This window comes from Nilaparvata lugens, chromosome 7 (genome assembly GCF_014356525.2).
Source record: "Nilaparvata lugens isolate BPH chromosome 7, ASM1435652v1, whole genome shotgun sequence".
Lineage (NCBI taxonomy): Eukaryota > Metazoa > Arthropoda > Insecta > Hemiptera > Delphacidae > Nilaparvata > Nilaparvata lugens.
Genome location: NC_052510.1, coordinates 52,583,224 through 52,606,685, shown reverse-complemented (window position 1 = coordinate 52,606,685; position 23,462 = coordinate 52,583,224). Strand labels below are relative to the sequence as shown.

Below are 23,462 nucleotides of genomic sequence, written 5' to 3'. Positions count from 1 at the left end.
CAAGGATGAAAAACCGGGACGTTTGCTTTCCCTAGGATGGTCGAATAGATACTTTTTGATAGATGCACTATTGATAATTCGTATAAGAACAGTTTGGCGGGGCAACCTTTTGAGTCAGCAATGAAGACTTATGAAAGAGGATTGAGTTGCAGTAGCTCGAATGAACGTTTGCTCAATATCATTGGTTCTTTGGAAGTTGTGAGACATTGGTAGACTTTACATAAGTAAAAAATCCCATAGAGACTAATGGTACTATCTCTTTCTGCCCAACAGTAAAAAAATAATAATATTTGATTGTATAGTAAGAGATTTTGTGGTACGAGTATTTCTCCATTATTGAAAGAATGAGACTTTGATGTTGTCAATACCACTATATTTGCTTAATTTTAGATCAAAATTCAACTACGGGTATAACTGATAAATCGGTTCAGCTAAGATGCCATAACAACTTCTTCTGTAGTAACCATTTGAATTGATTTTGAACAAATATAGTGATATTGACAACATCAACGTCTAAGGCTAGGCACACACCAGTTAGTCAAGACAAGTCACGTTTAGTCACAATACTTCACATAGTTGCTTATGAAGACATGTCTAATTGCAATGACTAATCGGTGTGTGTTGCTTCATAATCAAGCAGCTATGTGAAGTATTGTGTCTAAACGTGAATTGTCTTGTCTTCACTAACTGGTGTGTGCCTACCCTGAGGCTAGGCACACACCAGTTAGACAAGACAAGACATGATCAGACACGTTTAGTAACAATACTTCACATAGTTGCTTATGAAGACATGTCTAATTGCAATGATTAATCAGTGTGAGTTGCGTCATAAGCAACAATGTGAAGTATTGTGACTAAACCTGTCAATACTAAACTAAGTTTTGTTTGTGCTGACCTAAATAAATAATTAAACGTGAATTGTCTTGTCTTGACTAACTGAAGTAAGCCTAGCCTTATTCTTTCAAGTACAGATATTCATTGGTAAGCAAGACTTATAGTGGAATTCCTCCAGTAAAAAGAAAGTACAGTAGATTGAGTAGTGGATAGATAGATAGATGACTTTTATTTACACTTTACAATAAAAGTGATGTGGGCGAAATTGAGGCAATAAAAGCCCCCTCTTCCATTTAAGCCACAATGATAAGTTACATGGAAATAATAATATGCATTACATTTTAAAATTGAATGATAATTAAAAATTATAAGGAAACAACTAAATCAATCCACTACAAATTGAATAAATTAAGAAGAAAAAAAAGAGAAAACTAAAAGCAAGAAATCTTAATAGTGAATAAATGTCACTCACACAACTCATTCACAACTACACACACATCCACTCACACTTACATCTCTACAGAACATAGAGTAAAACCGCCTAGTCAAGCCCCCCCCCCCCCACTGATCCACGCCACGACAGCCGCACTGAACCGGCGTTGACTGTCGAGCAGCCTAATATGAGCTGGCAGTGAATTGCATAATCTAATCGCACTAACATGGAATGACTTATTATATAGCTCAGTTCTGTGAATTGGAACGGACAATGAGCAAGCTCCATGACGCGTCTCACCCCTGCCAACATCAGCCATGAAGCGAAACCCCGCTGCCAAGTAATTGGGAGACCGAGATTTCAAGAGTTTGAAGAGGAACATGAGAGCATGGAGACTCCTGTACTCGTGCAGTCTTAGAAGTTTGAGCTGTCCAAAGTATTGAGTAATATGTTCGTCTTGTCGTAAACCAAAGATGAGGCGCACAGTAATTCTGAGCGCGCTGCAATCTCTGATTAAGTTGAACAGTCATGTCCATAATCACTAAGATAAGAATGATGTCGAGAAGAAGGATGTGAGATAAGAAAAGGATACAGAAAAAATATTATCATTATTATAAGAACAATGAAGAAGAGGAAAATTATGAGAACAAATAGATGAATAACACATCGTAAAATAAAACATAATATTTCAATAGAAAATTTGACTTTATTATACATATTATCACAAATAACAATAAACAGTACCAAACTTAAAAATCAACTACAATAGACTACAGAGAGTATCAAATAGTTTTATTGTTTGTATTACTCGAACAAGGGGTTTTTATATTACTATAATAATCAGTAAGTTTTTGCTTAATATTTTATATTTTTAGCAAAGACGAAGCATAACGCTCCTGTTTGCTTATTTTATTATTTTAGTAGGTTGGGAAAATCCATCTCTTTGGTTGGCAAGAGTCAAAAACTAGAAAATCTATTAAATTAAGGCGTTCATTTTAAGACACTGATAGATGTAAGGCAAGCAATTCACAATTTTTAATCAACTTCAATATTTCTACTTATTCTTCTGACCATACTTCATTCTACTAGAATGATGGTATTCATGTATGATAGCAATTTGAAAATTATTATTTTGGCCAGATTTTCTGTCCAATATTTCAAGAGAACCCATTCAAATAGAAAAGTTGATTTTTCATAACATTTGTCGCATAGGCGTTGACCGATGAAATTACCCCTAGTAATCAATTAATACTATTTACTATATAACGTATTATCAAAAAGATGATAATAAAATACGTAGTTTCAATAACTTATCAAATAATGAGACTGCAGTATTCTGCAATGAAGAGTGTACAGCAATACAAAATTTCACCTACCTACCATATATACATAAGACGAGAGAACTATCTTGAAAATTCAGTCTCATGCCAATCGTATAGTATCTCATGATAGATTTTTTTTACAATGAGAAATTTATAAAATGTAATTTGATTTAGGAATTGTGTGTACTGTAAAGTGTTCAACAAGCTATAGTTGATTATTACTGATTATAAACCAATCAATGAGATACATTTGATAAGATTCAAAATAACCTTGAAAGCAATTTTTGAATTGAATATGATACAGTTAATAATAATTAATATTACTAACTCCATTCCATATTCTGATCCACAACAACTATACTTCAGAGTAAGTATTTTATGAACACGTGTGAACTAATTATTATTATTAAATTGAATCTACTGAAATTGAACAATAATTACTTCAGATTTTCTACGAATTCCATTTTTTGAAATGTTATTGTACTGTAATTTTCATGTTTAGCTACATCATTGAGAAGAATACTACAGCTTTAATTTTCAAGAAAATTGATAAATAATTGTCAAATATTTAGCAGCTTTCAAAGAATTTATCACCAAAACATCTATAAACGCCATTAATGTTTTTGTTTCCAGATTCTTCAATAATACAACCCTTTTTTGACTAAAAACTAGCATAATATTTAATAATCAGTGAATATAAACAACCATAATAAATATTGAAACAGAACGGTAACTAATCACGTCCAATATTATAGGAAGATGTTTGATGATTTTTTATTCTAATGGAATCTGTAATGAAATCTTAAATAAACTTATTCTCAAGGTATCTATACTTAAACAGTAGTTCTATTGATCATTATTATCTCTGAGATACGATTATTACACAGTATCGCAGTATTATCAAATCACAGTATGTTAGCTTTTAGAGCTTGAATCTCTTTCATGATGAGATAAATTAAATTTATATTACTATAATAAAGTTCTTTGAGTTTTCGGTGTAAACATTTTCCTAAAATAAAAACGAAAAGTTTGGTGCGTCAGAATTGAAGTGAAGTCTAATTACAATAGATTGAATGAGCGTATACTACAAATAGTTTAGTTTTAGTAGATATGAATTATGCTACAATTTTTTCGTTTCCCAATGGAAATTATGACTCATTCACTGAAAGCTCTCAGGTAGGATAGTACAGTATTTTCTATTTTTTCTATTCAGTCATTGATTGGCAGTAGCATTTATTTTTATCTTTAGCACAAAAAATGAAAAGAAGATTCTGTTACGATTCAACCAAGTTCGGTATTAGAGTCAAAAATGATAATAACTTTATACAGTGAAATAATAATTCAGTCTGCACTTAGATATGAATAAAAACAAATGAGCTCGATACTGACTTACAGTGATTAAATTACAGCATATGCAAAGCTTAAACTAAGAGTAGTAGTAGATTAACTATTCGTATCATCAAAATAAAATAAATCATATAGCTTTGGTATGAATGCCTAACTTCGAAATAGTTTTTCAAATAAAATAAATCTAACAACTGGTAATAAAATATAGGAAAAACAAACGTTTAGTTGTGCTTGGGCTTCTGGTTTTTCTTGCCTAGAATTTTCATGAGTCTCTTTGACATGAAATAAGGTCTCTCCGATGATCCATCGTTTCTTTCGCAATCCTCAACTGAAATCATAAACAGTCAAGAATTATTATTTTTAATTACAGAAACAATTATTATAAAAACAATAACTTAAAATTATTTTAGATAACACTAGTACCCTCTATGCTTATATAAAAAAAGTATAAAGAGGGTACCGTACTAGTGATCTCTATAACAATTAAACAGTTCAAGTAGCCAAATTGAAATACTTTACATCAATAATAAGTTCTTCATAACGTCTCTCTTGATACATTTAATTGATTCTCTCTTCTTATTTCATTAAATTTAATTAGTCAGGTATTTGGAAGTCAGTCAATTTCATGTCAAATATATTACATTCATCAATATATTATCCCTTTTCATTGTTTTATTTGAAACTTTCATAACTGAGATCAGATTTTTATTCTCACAGAAACCTGAAATGTAGGCGGCTATCGTTTTAAAAGCTTCGATACAACAATCTAAACTTTAAATCAACAGAAATTAAGTTATTCGGTAGGTATCCTATTTCAATTACTTTCAAAAGTAATAGCAAAATAGAAATCCTATTTATAATAAGATAATTTCAATGGAAATAATTCTGGAATAAACTTTCAAGACTTATACCGTTACCGGTAAGCCTGTTTGTGAGGACGGACTGAGTCCAGGATGTCCTATCATAGATAAACAATAGCATAAGTAGATATCCCATGGTAAAGGGCGTTTATGTTGCAACTTTTACTGTTATCCCAAGCCGATTACTGTCGATTATTGTTGATTTTTACTGTTTTGACCGGGTAAGAGTGTATGAACGGCACAATATGAGAGACTACCAGCGTCATAAAGCTTCACGGGAAAGAACTACGTGGGCTATCGGCTTGAGATAACACAGTAAAAGTTGCGACATAAACGCCCTATGACATGGGATATCTACTTATGCTAATGTTTCTCTCTGGTCCTATACTATCAACTTATATAATGTAATTTCAGGTATAAGTCGTGTTTCTCATATCTAAATGAAGATGTAATACCTAAACAAATTCAAAAATTAATTATGCGACTTGATGTCTACTCAAGTACTTTGTTAGAATCAAAATAGAACATAGTGGATGACCTGGAGATTGTTTCTTCACATCTGTACAGTCAGTGTCAAAAGTAAAAAGAACATATTTGTGGTAAACTGACAACATAAGAAAGCTAGAAAGGGATAGCACCAATACTGATTTATCGAATGATAGACAAGGAAAGCAACACCAATGTTAATCAAATACTGCCATTATAACAAAGACCTCACTAAAGGAGCTCGTAATGAAAATTGGATGGAATGCTTGAAATTGGATGCTTATTAATTGTGAAATTGAAAGCTAGTAGCCTAATTGTGATTGGATGGAAAGAATGATTTATTGTGGAATTGACTCACGGAAGCAGAGGAATAGCGTGTCGACGGCCGTGGCGTAGACGCTGAAGAAGATGGAGGCGATGAGGTAGGTGCCGAGGCCAATGACGGCGATCGGCAGGAAGAAGTAGTTGAGTTTGACGTCACGACCCGAGTTGTCAAGCAGTCGCAGCTGATCGGTGTGGAACACGTAGTAGGCGCCGATCATCATCGACGCGGTCACCACCAGCTTGCCGAGGAACAACAGGAAGTCCGTCACCTACAACAAACATTCAAATCTCACATAATTACCGTATCACGACTGACCGGAGCACCGCTTAGGCTGGCCACCAACGGTAGACGTGCATGATAAACATGCATTTTTATGCACTCTTTCAGTCCCAGTCCCTAATGTCACTTTTTTGAGAGTATGGTTTTCTCACCAAATAATAGTAGCTCAAATCAGTCCTATAGCGTTCAAACCGACAAAATGATAGTTCTAAGTAGTCAAGTGTACCAGTCAAACAAGATGCCATCGTCAGGGATGCTTTGAAACTATTTTCAGTTTCAACTTTCTTCAGAAGTGATGGCGTCCACGTCTTATGCAGGTAATTATGCTTATAACTATTTTTACTTTCCTTGACCTTTTCCTATAGGTAAGGAAAGTATTGCTTTCGAAAAAAAATTAAGGTACCCTAATTTCATGTTTTCTATACGTTTCAAGGTCCCCTGAGTCCAAAAACATGATTTTTTGGTGTTGGTCTGAGTGTGTGTGTGTGTGGTGTGTGTGTGTGTGTGTGTGTGTGTGTGTGTGTGTGTGTGTGTGCGTGTGTGTGTGTGTGTGTGTGGTGTGTGTGTGGTGTGTGTGTGTGTGTGTGTGTGTTGTGTGTGTGTGTGTTGTGTGTGTGTGTGTGTGTTGTGTGTGTGTGTGTGTGGTGTGTGTGTGTGTGTGTGTTGTGTGTGTGTGTGTGTGTATGTCTGTGAACACGATAACTCCATTCCTAATTAACCGATTGACTTGAAATTTTAAACTTAAGGTCCTTATACCATGAGGATCCGACAATAAGAAATTCAATAAAATTCAATTCAAGATGGCGGAAAAAATGGCGGATGATTACTAAAAAACCATGTTTTTCGCGTTTTTCTCGAAAACGGCTATAACCAGATTTTTTATATTTTTACAATTAGACTTCAACCGTCAATTTTCAACATTTCCAGAAAATGGACGCTTGCCGTCTTATGTCTTATTTGAAAGAGGAAGCGGTTGCCTCCGTGGTCGTGCTGATAAGCTATCGTCGATAAGATGACTTAATACAATCGAGACACCTGTATGAAATATAGGTATTTTTCCTATTAGAGAAAACTTGTATTTGCATATTATCATGACTTGATGCAAATTAAACTTAAACCCGCAAATATTCAGGGAGTGATCACACACCACAATAGGAGAAAACTCGAAAATTCATCCCCCACCCCATAACCAAAAAAGGGTTGTCAGTAGTCATCAATCATTGTAACACTGAGATTTGTTTTTTGAGCTCACGTCTGCATTCTCGACCCCCCTGTGATACAGTAAACCCCCCCCTCACCTGTGTGAGCACCCTGACATATACGAGCACTAATCTTTTTTAAACTGAATCAAAGTTGGCCCAATATTGAGAATACATTTTCCAGCAAATATCTAATTGACTAATTTAGATCAGAATAAAGATCTGATAAAACAGTATGCATAATATCAACAAAATCATGGTTCATGATACTTGCAAGTGCCTTAAAACTCTACAGAGTAGAGTTTTATAGAGTTAAAAAGGTAATTGTGATGAACGATAAATGCTTATTCACTGAAGTATTTATTTATAACAAAACCTGGTCAAGTTTTTGAGCAGCTTTTGAGTAGTTATTGAGTAGAGCTGCTCAAAAACTAGACCAGGTTTTGTTATAAATAAATACTTCAGTGAATAAGCATTTATCGTTCATCACAATTACCTTTTTAACCTTTCAGTATATTGTGTTAAATTGACATGGATTTGAACAATTAATGGATTCAGATTACCTTGCATGGATCAATTCGAGGTTGATTGGTAGAGAGGACTTGAAAGTCCTAACTCCGCCTAATAAAGATTTTATCATTTTTTCAATATAAAATTACCTTATCAACAACCACCACTCTGACGACGTTTCTCATGAGCAACGAAAACGCATCATGGGCAGAGCTGCAAAATCCTTTGCCGTGAATGGAGCACATGATGTAGGCGTTGGCACTGATGAAGCAGAGGAACTTGTGCAAACACCAGAAGAAGCAACGGAAACAGCACAAGATCGCCTTGGTGAAGAAATTGTCGTATTTCTTCAACTTCACTTCGGCAAATTCAATCAACGCTCGAATGAAGTTACAGATCGCTAACAGCAGTGATCCGAATGCCACTGTGCCCAAATGGAACCTAGAAACATACAAAAAGAGAATACAGTGATCGAAAGCAAGGTATGAATATAAGAATGTGAATGATTAGTAGGTGGTATCTGATAAGAGGTTGATGTTTTGAATAGGTTTTTGTAAATTAGTTTTCGAATGGGTTTTATTGGCGTTTGATACACATTATAAACGTATAAATTCATCCCACAGCAAGCTGTGATATGAATGTCTGACATCAAATCAAATCAAAATCTTTATTGCCAAAAACATTGAACAATGTTATAACAACGTCAGTAGCTGAAAAAGTACAACAGAGCATAAATAATAGGGTACAAATATACACAAACAACACAAATAATACAAATAAACAATTACACAAATGATAACATAAACAATAACTAAACAATGTTTCCTTTTTAGTTTACCTAATTTGGTTTATATTATTTTTTTCTTAATAATACCTCTCTCCAGATTGACTTTTGTTTTATTTGTTACACTAGTCTATTCTTTCTTAAATATTTTTTTTTTATTGTATTTAGTCATATTTTTCATAGCTATGAATAGTTTAATTTAAGATTATGTATATTGGATGCTACTAGACAACTCGCTCCTCTCTCACAGGCATGTTGTCCATAAGAGGAGCCTCCAATCAAATGTATTTTTACTTTTTACATGCAAATATAATTGTATTGTTAATCTTTTTTGGAGAATAAAGAATTTCAATGACATAACATAATCTATTAATAAATCACTGAACATAAAAATGTTTAGCATTGAATGCAAAAATGATTCAACATTACTTTCATTTACTATTCCCATTTTCCATTTCATGCATGGTACCTAAAATGCAATTTCAAAGACATCTTTGGCCCAAGACGTCTGTAAAGTAGCTTATTTCAGACCATCCATTTTCGAATATAATCTTCATGTTTCTAATATAACATTTTTTAGAATCAATTAACTTGCAATTTATTAATTATATTCAGTATTTATACTCTTTTAACTCTCCAGTATTTCATCCTCTTCTTCTTACAAACAAGGATTAGGCTCATATCTAGCCAATTATTCAAATAAACATAAAAAATCCTATTATTACCACCGCTTTCATGGCCTGTCAACATCTCTTTTACCAACTGGATGATAATTATAGACTTTTAATGGTATTCTTTCAGCTGACATTCTTTGAACATGCTTCCTCCATTGATGCCGATCCTCCGTAACTCTTTCAATCATGCTGCAGATATTCAATTCTTTCCTAATATCTTGATTCCTGAAATGATCTCTTCTGTCACACTCCTTGGTTCTTCGGAGAAATCTCATTTCAGCTGCCTGCACTCTACTTTCAAGTGGCTTCGTTGTCACCCATGATTCACCACCGTAGAGGAGGAATGGTAGCCGCCAATTTCAGAGCATCCATTTTCGAATATAACCAATTTCCATGTTTCTAATGTAACATTTTTCAGAATCAATTTCCATGCAATTTATTCATTATATTCAGTATTTATACTCTATTATATTCAGATAATGGCATTATATAGCCGAAATATGTCGTGACAAAATAATTTAAAAAAAGGTACTCATATTTATATTTTCATTTGTATAGTAATCACTTTATTTAGTCACCTGAGCGTCCTATAGATAGACTGGGTTAGCGTGAAGAAGGGAAGGTCGCGCTTCTTGAAGGTCCAGTACCAGGTGGCAAAGGTTCCCGCCAAAATCATCTTGGCCACGCCCGAGAAGAAGGACAGAGTCCACAGCAGCGAGAACAGATTGTAGAGCTGGAAGTAGGTGATGGTGCTGTCGCTCTCCTGCTGGAAGAACCTGCACCCGGCCAGCACACATGGACCTCCCGAGCCGGGCGCTGTACACTCTCTTTGGAAGACATCCACCTCGCACATGTCTCCATTCTGACAACAGACAACAATTCCTATTTACTTCTAACGCACAGAATTAGTCATGCATATTGAATAAATAACATATAATCAGGCAATAGGCATATGATTAGATATAAATAAAAATTAGAAATCTTAGTACCCTTTTAAAATTAGTAGCCACAAAGAAAAAAGATAATATAATTATTAGAAACGAAATCTATAGTTGTATATAGAAATATATATAGATTTAGTTCATCTCTAGATCATTAGTTCTTACACTAGGGAAAGCAGCAGATTTTTGACATCACTGGTATCATGATGGTGTTTATGAAAATAATAACTAGGTACCGTACAATCCAACAGCATCGTGCTTATGCAGAATATCCAGCCTTACCTTATAACCATTTTTGCAAATGCAGTTGGGGTGGCTACTATTCAGTCCATGAACTTTGAAAGTATTACGGCCAATCGAAGTAAGCAGGAAGGCTATGTAGATGAAACAAAGTACGCAAACGAGTTGGAAGATCCAGGGAAATACTGGGAAGAAAAGCGACGATATCACACTGCCAACAGCCCTGAAATAAATAATACGAATTAAAGGTGAAATTGTTCTTATCAATATTAACATAGGAGTGAAGTATATTCATGCATGTAATTACATTGAATTAATGAGTATTATTGGATGAAAAAATGAAAAATAAAGTGTTTCTCATCGAAGCGACAATAGTTTTTCAGGTTTTTGTACTGATTAAAATCAAAGTCTACCAAATGTATATAGATTATATCACATGAAAGTGAACAGATTTCCAGACAAAAAATCTTCTGGTTTTGAGAATATTGTATACATTTTAGTCATTAGGGTAAAAAGTATTTTGTATCAATATTTTCTTTCTGTACAAGTTTCATCAATAAATTTCAGGGTATTGAGTCTCATACAAATAAGACTTAACTCCTATGTACTTGGAAATCAAGTTTTTCCAAAAAACGGTAGGCTACAGTAAATTGGTATCATGTAAAATTTTCATACATCATTGAGGTCTCCTCACTGATTAAAATACAAAATGTAATGAATGTGTTGTTTTTCATCATAGCTAAATTATTTATTCATTTGCATACAATACATACAAATCAGGCAAAAACAACAGACATTCACCCAAAACTGCTTCAAACCTTAGGCTAGGCGCACACCAGTTAGTCAAGACAAGACAAAGACATGATCAGACACGTTTAGTCACAATACTTCACATAGTTGCTTATGAAGTCTAATTGCAATGACCAATTAGTGTGAGTTGCGTCATAAAGCAAATATGTGAAGTATTATGACTAAACGTGTGTGATCATGGCTTGTCTTGACTTGACTAACTGGTGTGCGCCTAGCCTAAATGGGCACTTATTAGCACTAAACAAAAGTCGTCCACAAATTACATATTTTCAGGATTAGTTATTTTATTTTTTATGATTATATTTATTCACTCTCAAATAGACCGTCTCTTAAAACTAGTAGTTCTGTGAACAGTAGACCTCACGCAGTATTCTCATCCACAAGTACCTGATTGAAACTATTAGAAACTAATATAGACCTTATGAAAATACAGCAATAGACTGGCTTCTCCATACATCTGTGTAATCCCTTGTCAGCTGATTTATGATGAATAATTCTATAGTCTGATTTTTACTCTAATATTGGCGTATGAAGGAGGCTCCTTTTTCCTTTTATATTATCCTTGAAACGCAAAATTTCCAAAAACCTTGTAAATACGTCGACGCGCAATTAAAAAATTACATACCTGTCAAATTTCATGAAAATCTATTACCGCGTTTCGCCGTAAATGCGCAACATATAAACATTTAAACATTAAGAGAATCGCCAAAACGTAGACTTGAATCTTAGACCTCACTTCGCTCGGTCAATAACTTTATATTATTTATTTATCTATAAAAAATGTAGACTAATAATTACTCCAACTCTAACTTATAATGTACCTCACTCAATTAAATATATAGATAGCCTATTATTAGAATGAATACTTACTTGCTGCCTTCTTTGATAAGAGCGATCGCAATCCTGATTCTAGCTCTGAGGAAGATGAGGATGACAATAGTGAGCACAGAGAGTACAGCGGAGATGATGAGCAGCACCATCCACGTCGAGGGCTTGTTGAGGATTTCGTTGACTTTGCCGCGCAACGCTCGACTTGTAGGATTTACCAACGCGTGATCGGGATCTTGGCTCAGGTATTGCCATGTGTTGAAGCAAAAGTAAGTGGCTGAAAGTAGAAATACATTACACTTTTATTGAATATATTTAAAAAGTAGCAAATTTTTACTTCCATCTTGATTTGATATGATAAATTAATTTGATTCAAATAATAGCCTATATTGATTTCAAATTTTACAAATTCTAACAATTCTCAACTTGAAATTTTAACCTTACAATAATAGTCTAGTATGTTTGTAAACACCGAGACCTGTACTGATTGATGAATCAGTACAAAATATAATGTGATTATTCTATGTACTTAAAATCAAGTTTTACAAAAAACGGATGATTGATGCAATATTCAAAAATTTGAAATCAATGTAGGAATCAAACATTCCTACATTGATTTCAAATTTTACGAACAATTTTCAACTTGAACTTTAGCCTTATAATAATAGTTTGGTATGTTTGTAAATACCGAGATATGTGCCCATTGATTCAAATTCAAATTGAGTTTATTCACAAATCATTACAATTAATACTGTACACATGTATAAATAATACAAAACACTTGTGAATTTTCCCCACATAGACAAGTCTGTGTGTGGGGAAAGAGTTCTAATGAAAAACAACTTGTAACTAAAAAGAAAATGATAAATATTTACATTATAACTTGAAAAACAAAAGTTGATTAAATTTAGTGGAGAAAGTATATTGTATATTTGAATTGAATACATTGATGATATGTTTGATGAATACATTTTATTTGGAGGATAACATGTGGATGGTAGTTATAATTATTATTGGTTATAACAAATAGTACCTATATTACAACTACTGGTAAACACACAGTGAAAACTTGTATATAGTGGTAAAACAGTGGAGAGAATATTTAGAATTATTGATGACTTACTCCGATGAAGGTCCAAATATTCAACCTATTTCTTTATTTCTCTCTACAAATGGCACTAAAAGGTAGGTAACTAATGACACTGGAATGCCAATATAAATGAAATGGTCTGTAGGAGAGTAATATTATGTAGATGATGATTGAATAATGGGGAATACTTATTGTGTTCACAGACATGATGCAATATAATCATTCAATCCGTCTCATTACCCTCGTACAAGCATAGCTACAGCTCATGTAGGCATCACCCTCAGCAAAAAATATACAATTAAAATTGAAACGCGATGAAATATATCATGTCCCCTTTTATGTTATCACTACACGACTAAATACAACAGTGATGATAAATATAATAGATTATAATAAGGAAGTAGAATACTTTATCAGAGAAAATAAAATTGAATGTTTAGGATAAGACTCATCCAAAAGCACTTGATATATTCTTAAATTTTGTCAAATTACGCAGAAATGTTCCAATTAATGGTGATTTGAGTGTGATGTTTTTGTTTTTTATTCTGTTTTTAACCATAAAAATTTAAAATTCTTAGTTTTCGTTGTCTTTTAGTGAAAATGGACTAAATTTAAAAAAAGTGAAACCATAACCCTATTTCGGACTATTAAAATGTTATCTAAATTTGGGAGAGAAATAGTACAAGGAGTATCATTAGTTTTTCTCTCCCAATCAGTGCTACTTTGTAGAAATTATAAATAAAATTAAAAATTACTGTGTTTCAGTAGCCATAAAAATAATAGTGAGTATACAATTCACATGTTTATGTTTACAAAACGCACTATTTTCCCTTACATAAATCAACTCATACAAGAACTACAGTAAAAGCACTTGTTACAAATAACTGAGTGAAGATTAACATAGTTTACACATTATTTGAATATTGGTTTGTAGTCGAAATATTGTTTGTGTCGAAAAAATTTGGGGGGCTCTAATTACGCCAGGGGCTTATTTCACAAAGGTACCTACAAGTATTGTTATCAACCATGGTTACGAACAAGTACTTGTAGTTACAAGTTTACAAGTACTCACGTTTCACAAAAATTTATGATCTACAAGTTTACAAGTCTACAAGTACTTCAATAGTAAACATAACCTATTTTCATGATAATTTCCTTTTTTCATCCTTTATAAAGGTTACTTGTAGGTACTTTTCAATAATTACTTTGAAAATATTTGAAAGCAATATAATGTTTTTTGTACAGACTACTTCATTTATTGCTGAATTTGTAACCTACACAATATATATATATATATAATATATATATATATATATATATATATATATATATATTGTAAAATATCGGAATTTGGGTAGATAAAAATCCCTAACCGAAATAGTAATAGGTCTGAAATAAAGTAACTGGCTAATATCGCCAAATAGATAACAATTAAGATTAGATAGCATCAGCTTGTTCTGGCTAAACGGTACAAAAACCTAAAAAGGATTTGAAAGAATTTGTTGCTAATAAATATAATTATTATTATATAAAATATTTTGAAGATTGAGGTTAGGTATATGCATTCAGTGATCGGCGACCTAACGATCGACCGAATCGAACAACGTAGAATCTGACCAAACCCCTTGGCAGAGCTCTATTGCAACAAAACAGTATGCAATGTGAAAGAACACATGATCACGTGGCTAACTATTAGGTAGCATGAAATAAATATTAGTATATAGAATATTAGCTAGCATGTCGAGAGCATAAGTAAAAAACCAAATAAAAATAATTAAGTGTATTCAGGAAATAGGAGGTACCAGGCGCATGAATTCTGAATCAAATTTGCATGCACCAATAGCACAATAGCAGTTAATAGGCGGCAATTGTAGGCCAATTCAAAAATATTTATATATTTCTATAAATGTTCGGAATCTATGTTAAATTGTTGTATAGTCTATGTTATAGATATGGCCCGAAGGCAAAGAAATTATTAAACGCACAACCTAAGTAATAATTTGATATTTTTTGTACGATCTATTTGAACCTAAATGGCGGAGGACTAAGATATTCAAATTTTATGTTAATTTGAAAGTCGGAAATAAGAATTGTAAAATTGAGAAAGGAGAACCATCACTCGCCAGCCAAATGCCACCATGAGAGGACCCCAAATATTTTAGAGCGTAGTACCTTGCTAATAAATTGTAAAAGTTAAAGTTAGATCAAATTATTAAATTTCTTAAAAGACTTTGTGATGCTCTTGTAAAGCAGAAGTCATTTTCAATTTCAAATAATTTATAACCCCTTGGAAAAGACGATTCCGGCTACCGTATTCCAGGACCACCAGGAGTTGGATCGACATCGGCGGCTTATAAGAAGATTTTCGACACGTGAGTGATAAATATTGAATTAGTGATGGGCGCCCTAGTGCTTCGAATCTATCTAATAATCAAAGCTAGCTCGCCGAAAGGGTTTTTATTATAAATTAAGAATTTAATAAGAAAAATACTTGCGCAAGTAAAATTAGTATTAAAGGTATTTTATTGAAGGAAAAAATAGATCAATACATTTCAGAAAATTCTATTGGATCAAAGAAGTATAAAATCTAGGCTATTAAAACACATTCATATGATCTTTAATTTTTGCAATATAATTTGCGATAGTTTGTTATAGCTCTAATTCACTAGATGAATTGCTCTACCTATTCCGTCAGGTGCCGAATCTTGCACCCTGAGATAAAATATATATTCAATACAAAGAAATCTACTAAGTACTAGAGAATTATATATATATATTTGGATTATTAGTGGCTAATTTATCAAGTTGATCTTAAAGAACCTATTTTTAATTGAATTGTCCAAGTTGACAAGTATTAGCAAGCGCATATCGCAGCTACATGCAAAAGGATGCATATGATTTTAAGATAAAGGCACATGGTAATGATTCGTGCCATAAATCTAGAATATAAAGTTTAGCCTGTGATATTTTACTGATTTAAATTATTGTTCTATTTTTATTTATATTATTTTTTATCGCTCTTTATATATTTTTGCCTCGATCTATTTTTTGCATTATTTGTTTAATATATGTATCAAAATGTTTATGGTGTGCAATTTATTTTAATTCCTCAACACTATAGTATAAGTATCATATTTATATATATTTATTTTTTAATGAATTACAAGAGTTATAGGGGAAGCTCATATCTGGGCCTATAAGATTTTATGAGACTGAATTATATTAAAAAACCACGACCTAATTATATAATTATATCAAATATTCATGCTCTACCGACTGATGCCAAGCAGGAGGCTAATCGTTATTTAAATATAAAGAATAACGTCATAATATATATATATATATATATATATATATATATATATATATATATATATAGGTTATGTGTACTATAGTATATATATATACTATAACCTATGAGGTAACACATTAATAACTATTTTGGAAATTTATCAAATTCAATTTCCTGATGCATATATTTCCAAAAATAATGAATTATAGAGGAATATAGGGCATTTTTGATTATTATAAATATTTATTGAATATTTAAAATCATTTTAATTATCACTTGTAAATCCTTTACATAGCTTTCCACTTCGGTAGAAATTTCATAGTTACGAACAAGTAATTTCGACAAAAATTGTTGGCTACAAGCAAATCACTTGTAAACTGTAAACTGTAAACTTGTCACTTGTATATTGTTGGTAACAAGCAAATCACTTGTAAACTTGTAGAAATTCATTGTAACTACAAGTTTACAATTCTGCTTTTGTGAAACGCTTGTAATCAGCTGTTCTCCAAAACCATGGTTGGCAACAAGACTTGTAACCTACTTGTACCTTTGTGAAACAGGCCCCAGGGGGGTAAAATTTTCGTGATTTGGAGGTTTTCTCATAGCCTCCAGTGTGTTCTCTAACTAATTTTGAGGTGGGTTCTCCGAGACAATCAGCTGTATTGGCTGTGAATTTTTCGTCCTTTGCAGCTTTAATATAATAAGATTCTTCGACATGCATAGATTAATGGATGAGGAAGAACTCATATTTACTTACGTGCTAAGTACATGATAAAGAAACCATACTAAATCATAGCCTACTTACCAAAAGACAATAATCCAACTATGGCCAATAGTGATAGCCACACCACAAGACCTGCAATCCATCTCAACAGAGTGATATAGATGAGGCAGACAAACATCGATAAGAAAAGACCAATGAGAAGGTAGCGCCACACATACACCATGTCCTCTATCACTCTTTCTTTAATCTGCGAAAGACATCAGCATTAGATTATGCAAATGTGAACAGAGAATGCATTTAATAGGGTTAAAATATCTTTAGATCATAAAAATTATTGAAACTGTCAAAGCCCATGATCCATGTAGCATTATAAGTAGTTTGGATCAAACAAAGATGGAATCGACAATATCTTGTTCATTAATCACCTCAATATGGAGGTGTGACACAACATATCTGTGTCTAGTGTAAAAAAAATCAACTATATTAGCTACAATTGTATATTTTAATCCTCAACTACACGCTAGGCGCCTTCTAATGATATTATAAGCGCGCGGCACTGAGTGCCGCTATATGTGAATTGTGTTTTTAAACATTTAAAAATTTTGTTTTTAAACATTTAAAAATTATGTTTTTAAACATTTAAAAATTTATTTTTGTGTGTTTTCAAACCCTTTACAAACTTATTTCATAGAATTTGAGCTGTACATGGATGATGAAAATGAGGAAAACTTTTTTTATACGATATTATTTATTCACAATAATTATTCAAATAGAAATTGAGAAAACTGTATATTGGTAAAATATAATTGTTGATTTTGCAGAGAAAACAAGCTTCTAGGAAAATACAAAATAATAATAAATTAGTATTTAAGGAAAGGAAGTTATCAACTCAGCATTAAAGGAAAATAACATTTAAAAAGGATAATATAATAAAAAAAGATTATTGAGTGGAATTGTGAAGTTTATTTATCTTAAAAATGAGGTCTTCCCACTTCAACAGTCAGCTGCACACCGAAGAAACGCCCCCAGACTGCCACCAACACTGTCATCTACTACGGAAAGGTATGATGAAAGAAAACGTGGAAGCACTGGAAAATGGTAGCTATTGAAGCCATTTTAAAAGAACGAATATGCAGAAGTGCGGTACGCTATGCCGCTATGCGTGTAATTGAGGGTTAATAAGTTCTTGAAACAAAATTTAAACTATAGAACCTTGACTCGTTCACTGGGATGCTACGAATTAACTAAACTGATTCATGTTATTGATTGCAGATTTATTACAAAAATAACTAAAAGTAGTAGGCTAAATAGCAAATAATTATTTATACATTTTCAACAAAAATTATATTGAAAACACTCATTCTCAAACACATTCCTGAAATAATTTCAGTAATCAATTGAAAGGCTGAATGAAAATCAATGGTATCCATTTTCAATTGACAGTATCAAATAATACAGTCTCAACCAAATTAATGCTGTGCTAGTGATATCAAGCAATTCTATCAATAAATGCAGAATATTCAAGGAAATTATTGGTCACTCAGTAAGCTCTTCAACATGCAATATGCGCATTCTTAGTATAGCTGAGCAAATTGATAAATTTGTGATTAATCAACTTGGAAAAGTTCATGACCTAGTGTTACACACACAAGAAGGAAATTATTCAATTGTCAATTGAGTTTTAAAAAATGTATAATCTAATATTCTATGCCCGAGAGTTATACTAATTTTCAATGTAGTTCTTTTCGAAGAATGTAGTCTTGACTTCCAACATTGAGTATTAGTTGTTATAAGTGGAGTAAAATCAACATAAATCCTAAAAAGGTTAGTTCAGAAATTACTATTAGATTATTGAGTGGAATTGTGAAGTTTATTTATCTTAAAAATGAGGTCTTCCCACTTCAACAGTCAGCTGCACACCGAAGAAACGCCCCCAGACTGCCACCAACACTGTCATCTACTACGGAAAGGTATGATGAAAGAAAACGTGGAAGCACTGGAAAATGGTAGCTATTGAAGCCATTTTAAAAGAACGAATATGCAGAAGTGCGGTACGCTATGCCGCTATGCGTGTAATTGAGGGTTAATAAGTTCTTGAAACAAAATTTAAACTATAGAACCTTGACTCGTTCACTGGGATGCTACGAATTAACTAAACTGATTCATGTTATTGATTGCAGATTTATTACAAAAATAACTAAAAGTAGTAGGCTAAATAGCAAATAATTATTTATACATTTTCAACAAAAATTATATTGAAAACACTCATTCTCAAACACATTCCTGAAATAATTTCAGTAATCAATTGAAAGGCTGAATGAAAATCAATGGTATCCATTTTCAATTGACAGTATCAAATAATACAGTCTCAACCAAATTAATGCTGTGCTAGTGATATCAAGCAATTCTATCAATAAATGCAGAATATTCGAGGAAATTATTGGTCACTCAGTAAGCTCTTCAACATGCAATATGCGCATTCTTAGTATAGCTGAGCAAATTGATAAATTTGTGATTAATCAACTTGGAAAAGTTCATGACCTAGTGTTACACACACAAGAAGGAAATTATTCAATTGTCAATTGAGTTTTAAAAAATGTATAATCTAATATTCTATGCCCGAAAGTTATACTAATTTTCAATGTAGTTCTTTTCGAAGAATGTAGACTTGACTCCCGACATTGAGTAGCCTATTAGTTTAGTTATAAGTGGAGTAAAATCAATATAAATCCTAAAAATGTTAGTTCAGAAATTAATATTATATTAATGAATGCAATAGTAGTTTTTCTAAAACTTTGTATGACGATTGTCAATTATTTATTATAGCTCAGACATTTATGAATAGATAGAAAAAAGAGAAAACAAAACGCTTTCTATCAAAAACTACCCATCTCTTGATAAAGTTCAAACGGGCAAAAGTTATAAATAAGGTTTTTTACAATTAGTCTAAACTAACTTTAATAGATTAGAGAATGAGTTGGTTATTTGGAGAATTCTTATACCTCAATGACTGTGGAGAACGCATTAATTACTTCTGTTGAATTCTGAAGTAGTTCTTCAGATAAGTGCGCAGAAGTCATAGAGACCACCGCATCGTGAATATCCCTCAAAGAAGGTACACATCGCTTGTAAACTAAAAAAAATTAAGAGATAGAAGAACAAAAGTTATAATCCAAGACCTATAACAAAAAGAAACTATAAATGTTTTCAAAAAAGCGATAAACTCCAGTAACAGACATGCATGATGAAGTGCATGAAAATATTGAACGCATTTTATATTTAAAGATGCAATGATTTTAAAGTACTCTTCAATGTTTTTGCTTGCAGTCAAAATGCTTTTATATGACATGATTACTTGAATAAACGCAAGTATGATTCTCTCCAGGAATATTTAGTTTGGGCTACTTCACTGTATAATAAGTACCTACAATAATTGAATAGTATAAGATTCAAATTTTCACTTAAGTGAAAATACATACGCATTTTCACATAAGTTCCTCATACAAAGAATATGTAGAGCAATATTTACTTTTGAATATTAATTTTAATTCATTAATTCTGTACCAACAATACGTGTGTAATGGTTAATAGGACTGAATTGCATTATTTTTAATCCATATAGGCTATTTCATTATTTCTTGTATTAAAGGGTAAATTGGTTATTGAACCTATCAAGAAATATAGGCATACTTTATAAAATTATATTGCAGTGGGAGGAAGATTTCTAAGGAATTTCTGACAATAAAATTAATTCAGATTATGTCCACTCAGTTGCTGAATAATATTACTCTCGACTTGACTATAATAATATTATGATTGATAGACTCCAAAAACGTTTGACTTTCAAATCAACAGATCATTAATTCAATGATTGATATATTGAAAACATTGTATTAAGGGCTCATGGACTCAAACAGACTTTGATTGTTTGATTGATTATGATCTTCTTATCATGAACAAGGCAGCCTGTGAAGTGTAGTGCAGACATCTATTCAAGCCATGCCCATCCCTTATAAAACAATAATAATCATGATTTCTATTTCTCAATGAATTCTAAAACGAAACTACCTCTCCACTTAGATACGCATTGTAAGCATTATGCATTTTATTCATCATCCAGTTTGAAATCTTATGGAGAACTTTATGAGGTAACCAGCGTTTTATGAAGCTTTCAGACTGCCTGTCGAAAATCGGCATACATCGACCTCTGGCTGTAAGTAGAATTCATAATATTTTATGTAGAGAATTTATTCATTTATTCAACAACTCAATATGCAGCCAGTCACATTTTGGGGTTTTGAAGAATTCACATTTCAACAATCAAACTAATTTAATCACTCGTATAAAGTAAGTCTGCATTATAGTTATAGGCAACATTTCATATACGTTTGTCTTCATTCTAAATCAAATAGAAAGGGGAAGGAATTGAAAAGCTTGTGGTTTAAAAAACATTGTTTAAACATTTAACTTTGTGGTTTCCAGAAAAATTATTTCCAAACAGGTGAATAAAATCAAAATAATTAAACGAAAACTAGTTTTCATGAATATATGAGTATCTCTTTAAAAAATTAAATTTCAAATCAATTGATGCTCCAACACACATTATTTGATTAACATGAGAAAATTTAAGACAGTCCAGTCCATTTCCATTTCGGGACTTGAGTGTGAAATTATAAATTGAATATTATTTAATTCCAAACCATCAGTGTTATCTTCCCTTTCATATGAATTCGTTTATTCATCTTGAAACTACTCATTTATTTATTCAATTTACTTTTACACAAGAACCTCTAATTGATTGTCGTTTAGTTAATATTCTAAACACAAAATTAATGAGTGACTGAGACATATTCAATCTCTAATTAGGTAGATTATTTATTTATATATTCATTACCAGAGCTACAAATTATTATTATTATACATTATGATCGGGAGAGGACAACAGGTAAGCCCAAAACTGTCTCTCTTCCAAATTTTGATGGATAAAAGTGTAATTTTTCACTTTTATGAAATGATGAGTCCAATTTTCACACCAAAGCAGCATACACTGAATTTTTTTATGTTTGAAAAGCTAAATAAGAAACATATTCCGTTCAAATCACATTATATTGTCACCTCTATAGTGAGGTCCACGTTATAATGATAGTATTTGATCAACTTTGGTTTTGCTATCCTTGTCTATCATTCGACAAAGCCGGTGTTACTATCCTTTTCTAGGTTCACAACGATGCCAATTATGTTTTTGACAGTAGAAATATAATTAATTAATGCAGAGAATCGGCATCGCTATTCTTCTATCTTTATCCACTGCCATTATAACGTGGACCTCACTATAGACTGTCTATTCTAGATTGAGGTTAAAATCAGTTTTGGGCGAATGCCTGCATAGTTTTTACCTGATTTGTATGTACGGTACCGGTATTGTATATGAATATTAATTAGAAAATTCGCCAAATTTGAGCCAAAAAACACTTACTATTCGACACAGCTAATTTGAAATAGTGAGAGAATTCAATTGTTTAAATTAACAAAGAAAAAATTGGAAAACTTGCAAAAAATGTTGTAGTTACCTGGCGAACTCTTTATTTGCCATGGAGCACAGAGCTCATTGTCTATCACAGATTTCAGCTTTTCCAAACTATCTATTTTTCCTGCAATTTTTTCAGTCTTACAGATGATATTCTTCTTGACGTCCTCCCGATCGAAAGGCTCAAGACCCGACGTATACTTCATGGCTGTCCAGTTCTCTAATGGGCATTCTTCAACACATACCTACCACAATTCAGATAAGAGTATATTAGACATAGAATATATGCATACATGAGAAATAAATAAAAAATAATTGTTCAAATAAGAAATTCACTGTTGAAAATGATCGCGAGACGGTCGAAAGTACTACAGAAAAGATTTTGATTATTTACTTAAATATTTGACTGCATGTCGTGTGGAATACAGTATAGAAAAAACTGTGTATGAAAAAGAAGTATATAAAACAAAAAAGAGGATATTTAATTGATTTTTTTTTAAATATGGATTAAAATTTTGAAATGGATTGATTTATCACGTCATAGTGTGCGAGTGAAAATGACTGATAACAGATGATAAAAAATGATTCTGTATTAGAATTTTCCTTATTGAGGACATGAAGGATTTGGAATACATCACTTTTGCTATTACTTTTGGGCTATTTTTAAAATGTTAAAAGACCTACAACTTCTCAAACTTTTGTCTGTATAATTTTGAATTGGATCTATTTTGTTGCTGAATATTGAAATCATTTATTGTAAAAACGTTATAACTCAACCACTGTATTGAAATATCTAATTCATTTCAAACTAAATAAGATAATATTATTCCTTTTGTATACCGTAAACAAATGTCTAATTCATTTCAAACTGAATAAGATATTATTCCTTATGTTTACCGTATAGATTAAAGTTATTCTATTATTCAGGCATTTAGATTTTCATTTTAGATTAGAAGA

The 23,462-nt window shown here is 32.0% G+C and overlaps 1 protein-coding gene across 2 annotated transcripts; it reads right to left on the bottom strand.

The window, feature by feature from the left end:
* Positions 1-1,953: 1,953 nt before the first annotated feature.
* LOC120352463 (choline transporter-like 2) lies at positions 1,954-22,911 on the bottom strand. Of its 2 annotated transcripts, none has more exons than XM_039433108.1 (9): positions 22,549-22,911; positions 19,981-20,111; positions 17,060-17,225; positions 11,915-12,149; positions 10,277-10,457; positions 9,632-9,915; positions 7,745-8,036; positions 5,641-5,875; positions 1,954-4,264 (listed from the first exon to the last, which is right to left on the bottom strand). In XM_039433108.1, the coding sequence occupies exons 1-9, from the start codon at positions 22,709-22,711 to the stop codon at positions 4,158-4,160; spliced, it is 1,794 nt and encodes a 597-aa protein (XP_039289042.1). In that variant the 5' UTR covers positions 22,712-22,911; the 3' UTR covers positions 1,954-4,157. The 2 variants fall into 2 exon arrangements, with proteins under 2 accessions (XP_039289042.1, XP_039289041.1); XM_039433107.1 differs by lacking the exon at positions 19,981-20,111 and adding an exon at positions 21,047-21,189 and having other exon boundaries at positions 22,549-22,868.
* Positions 22,912-23,462: the final 551 nt, after the last annotated feature.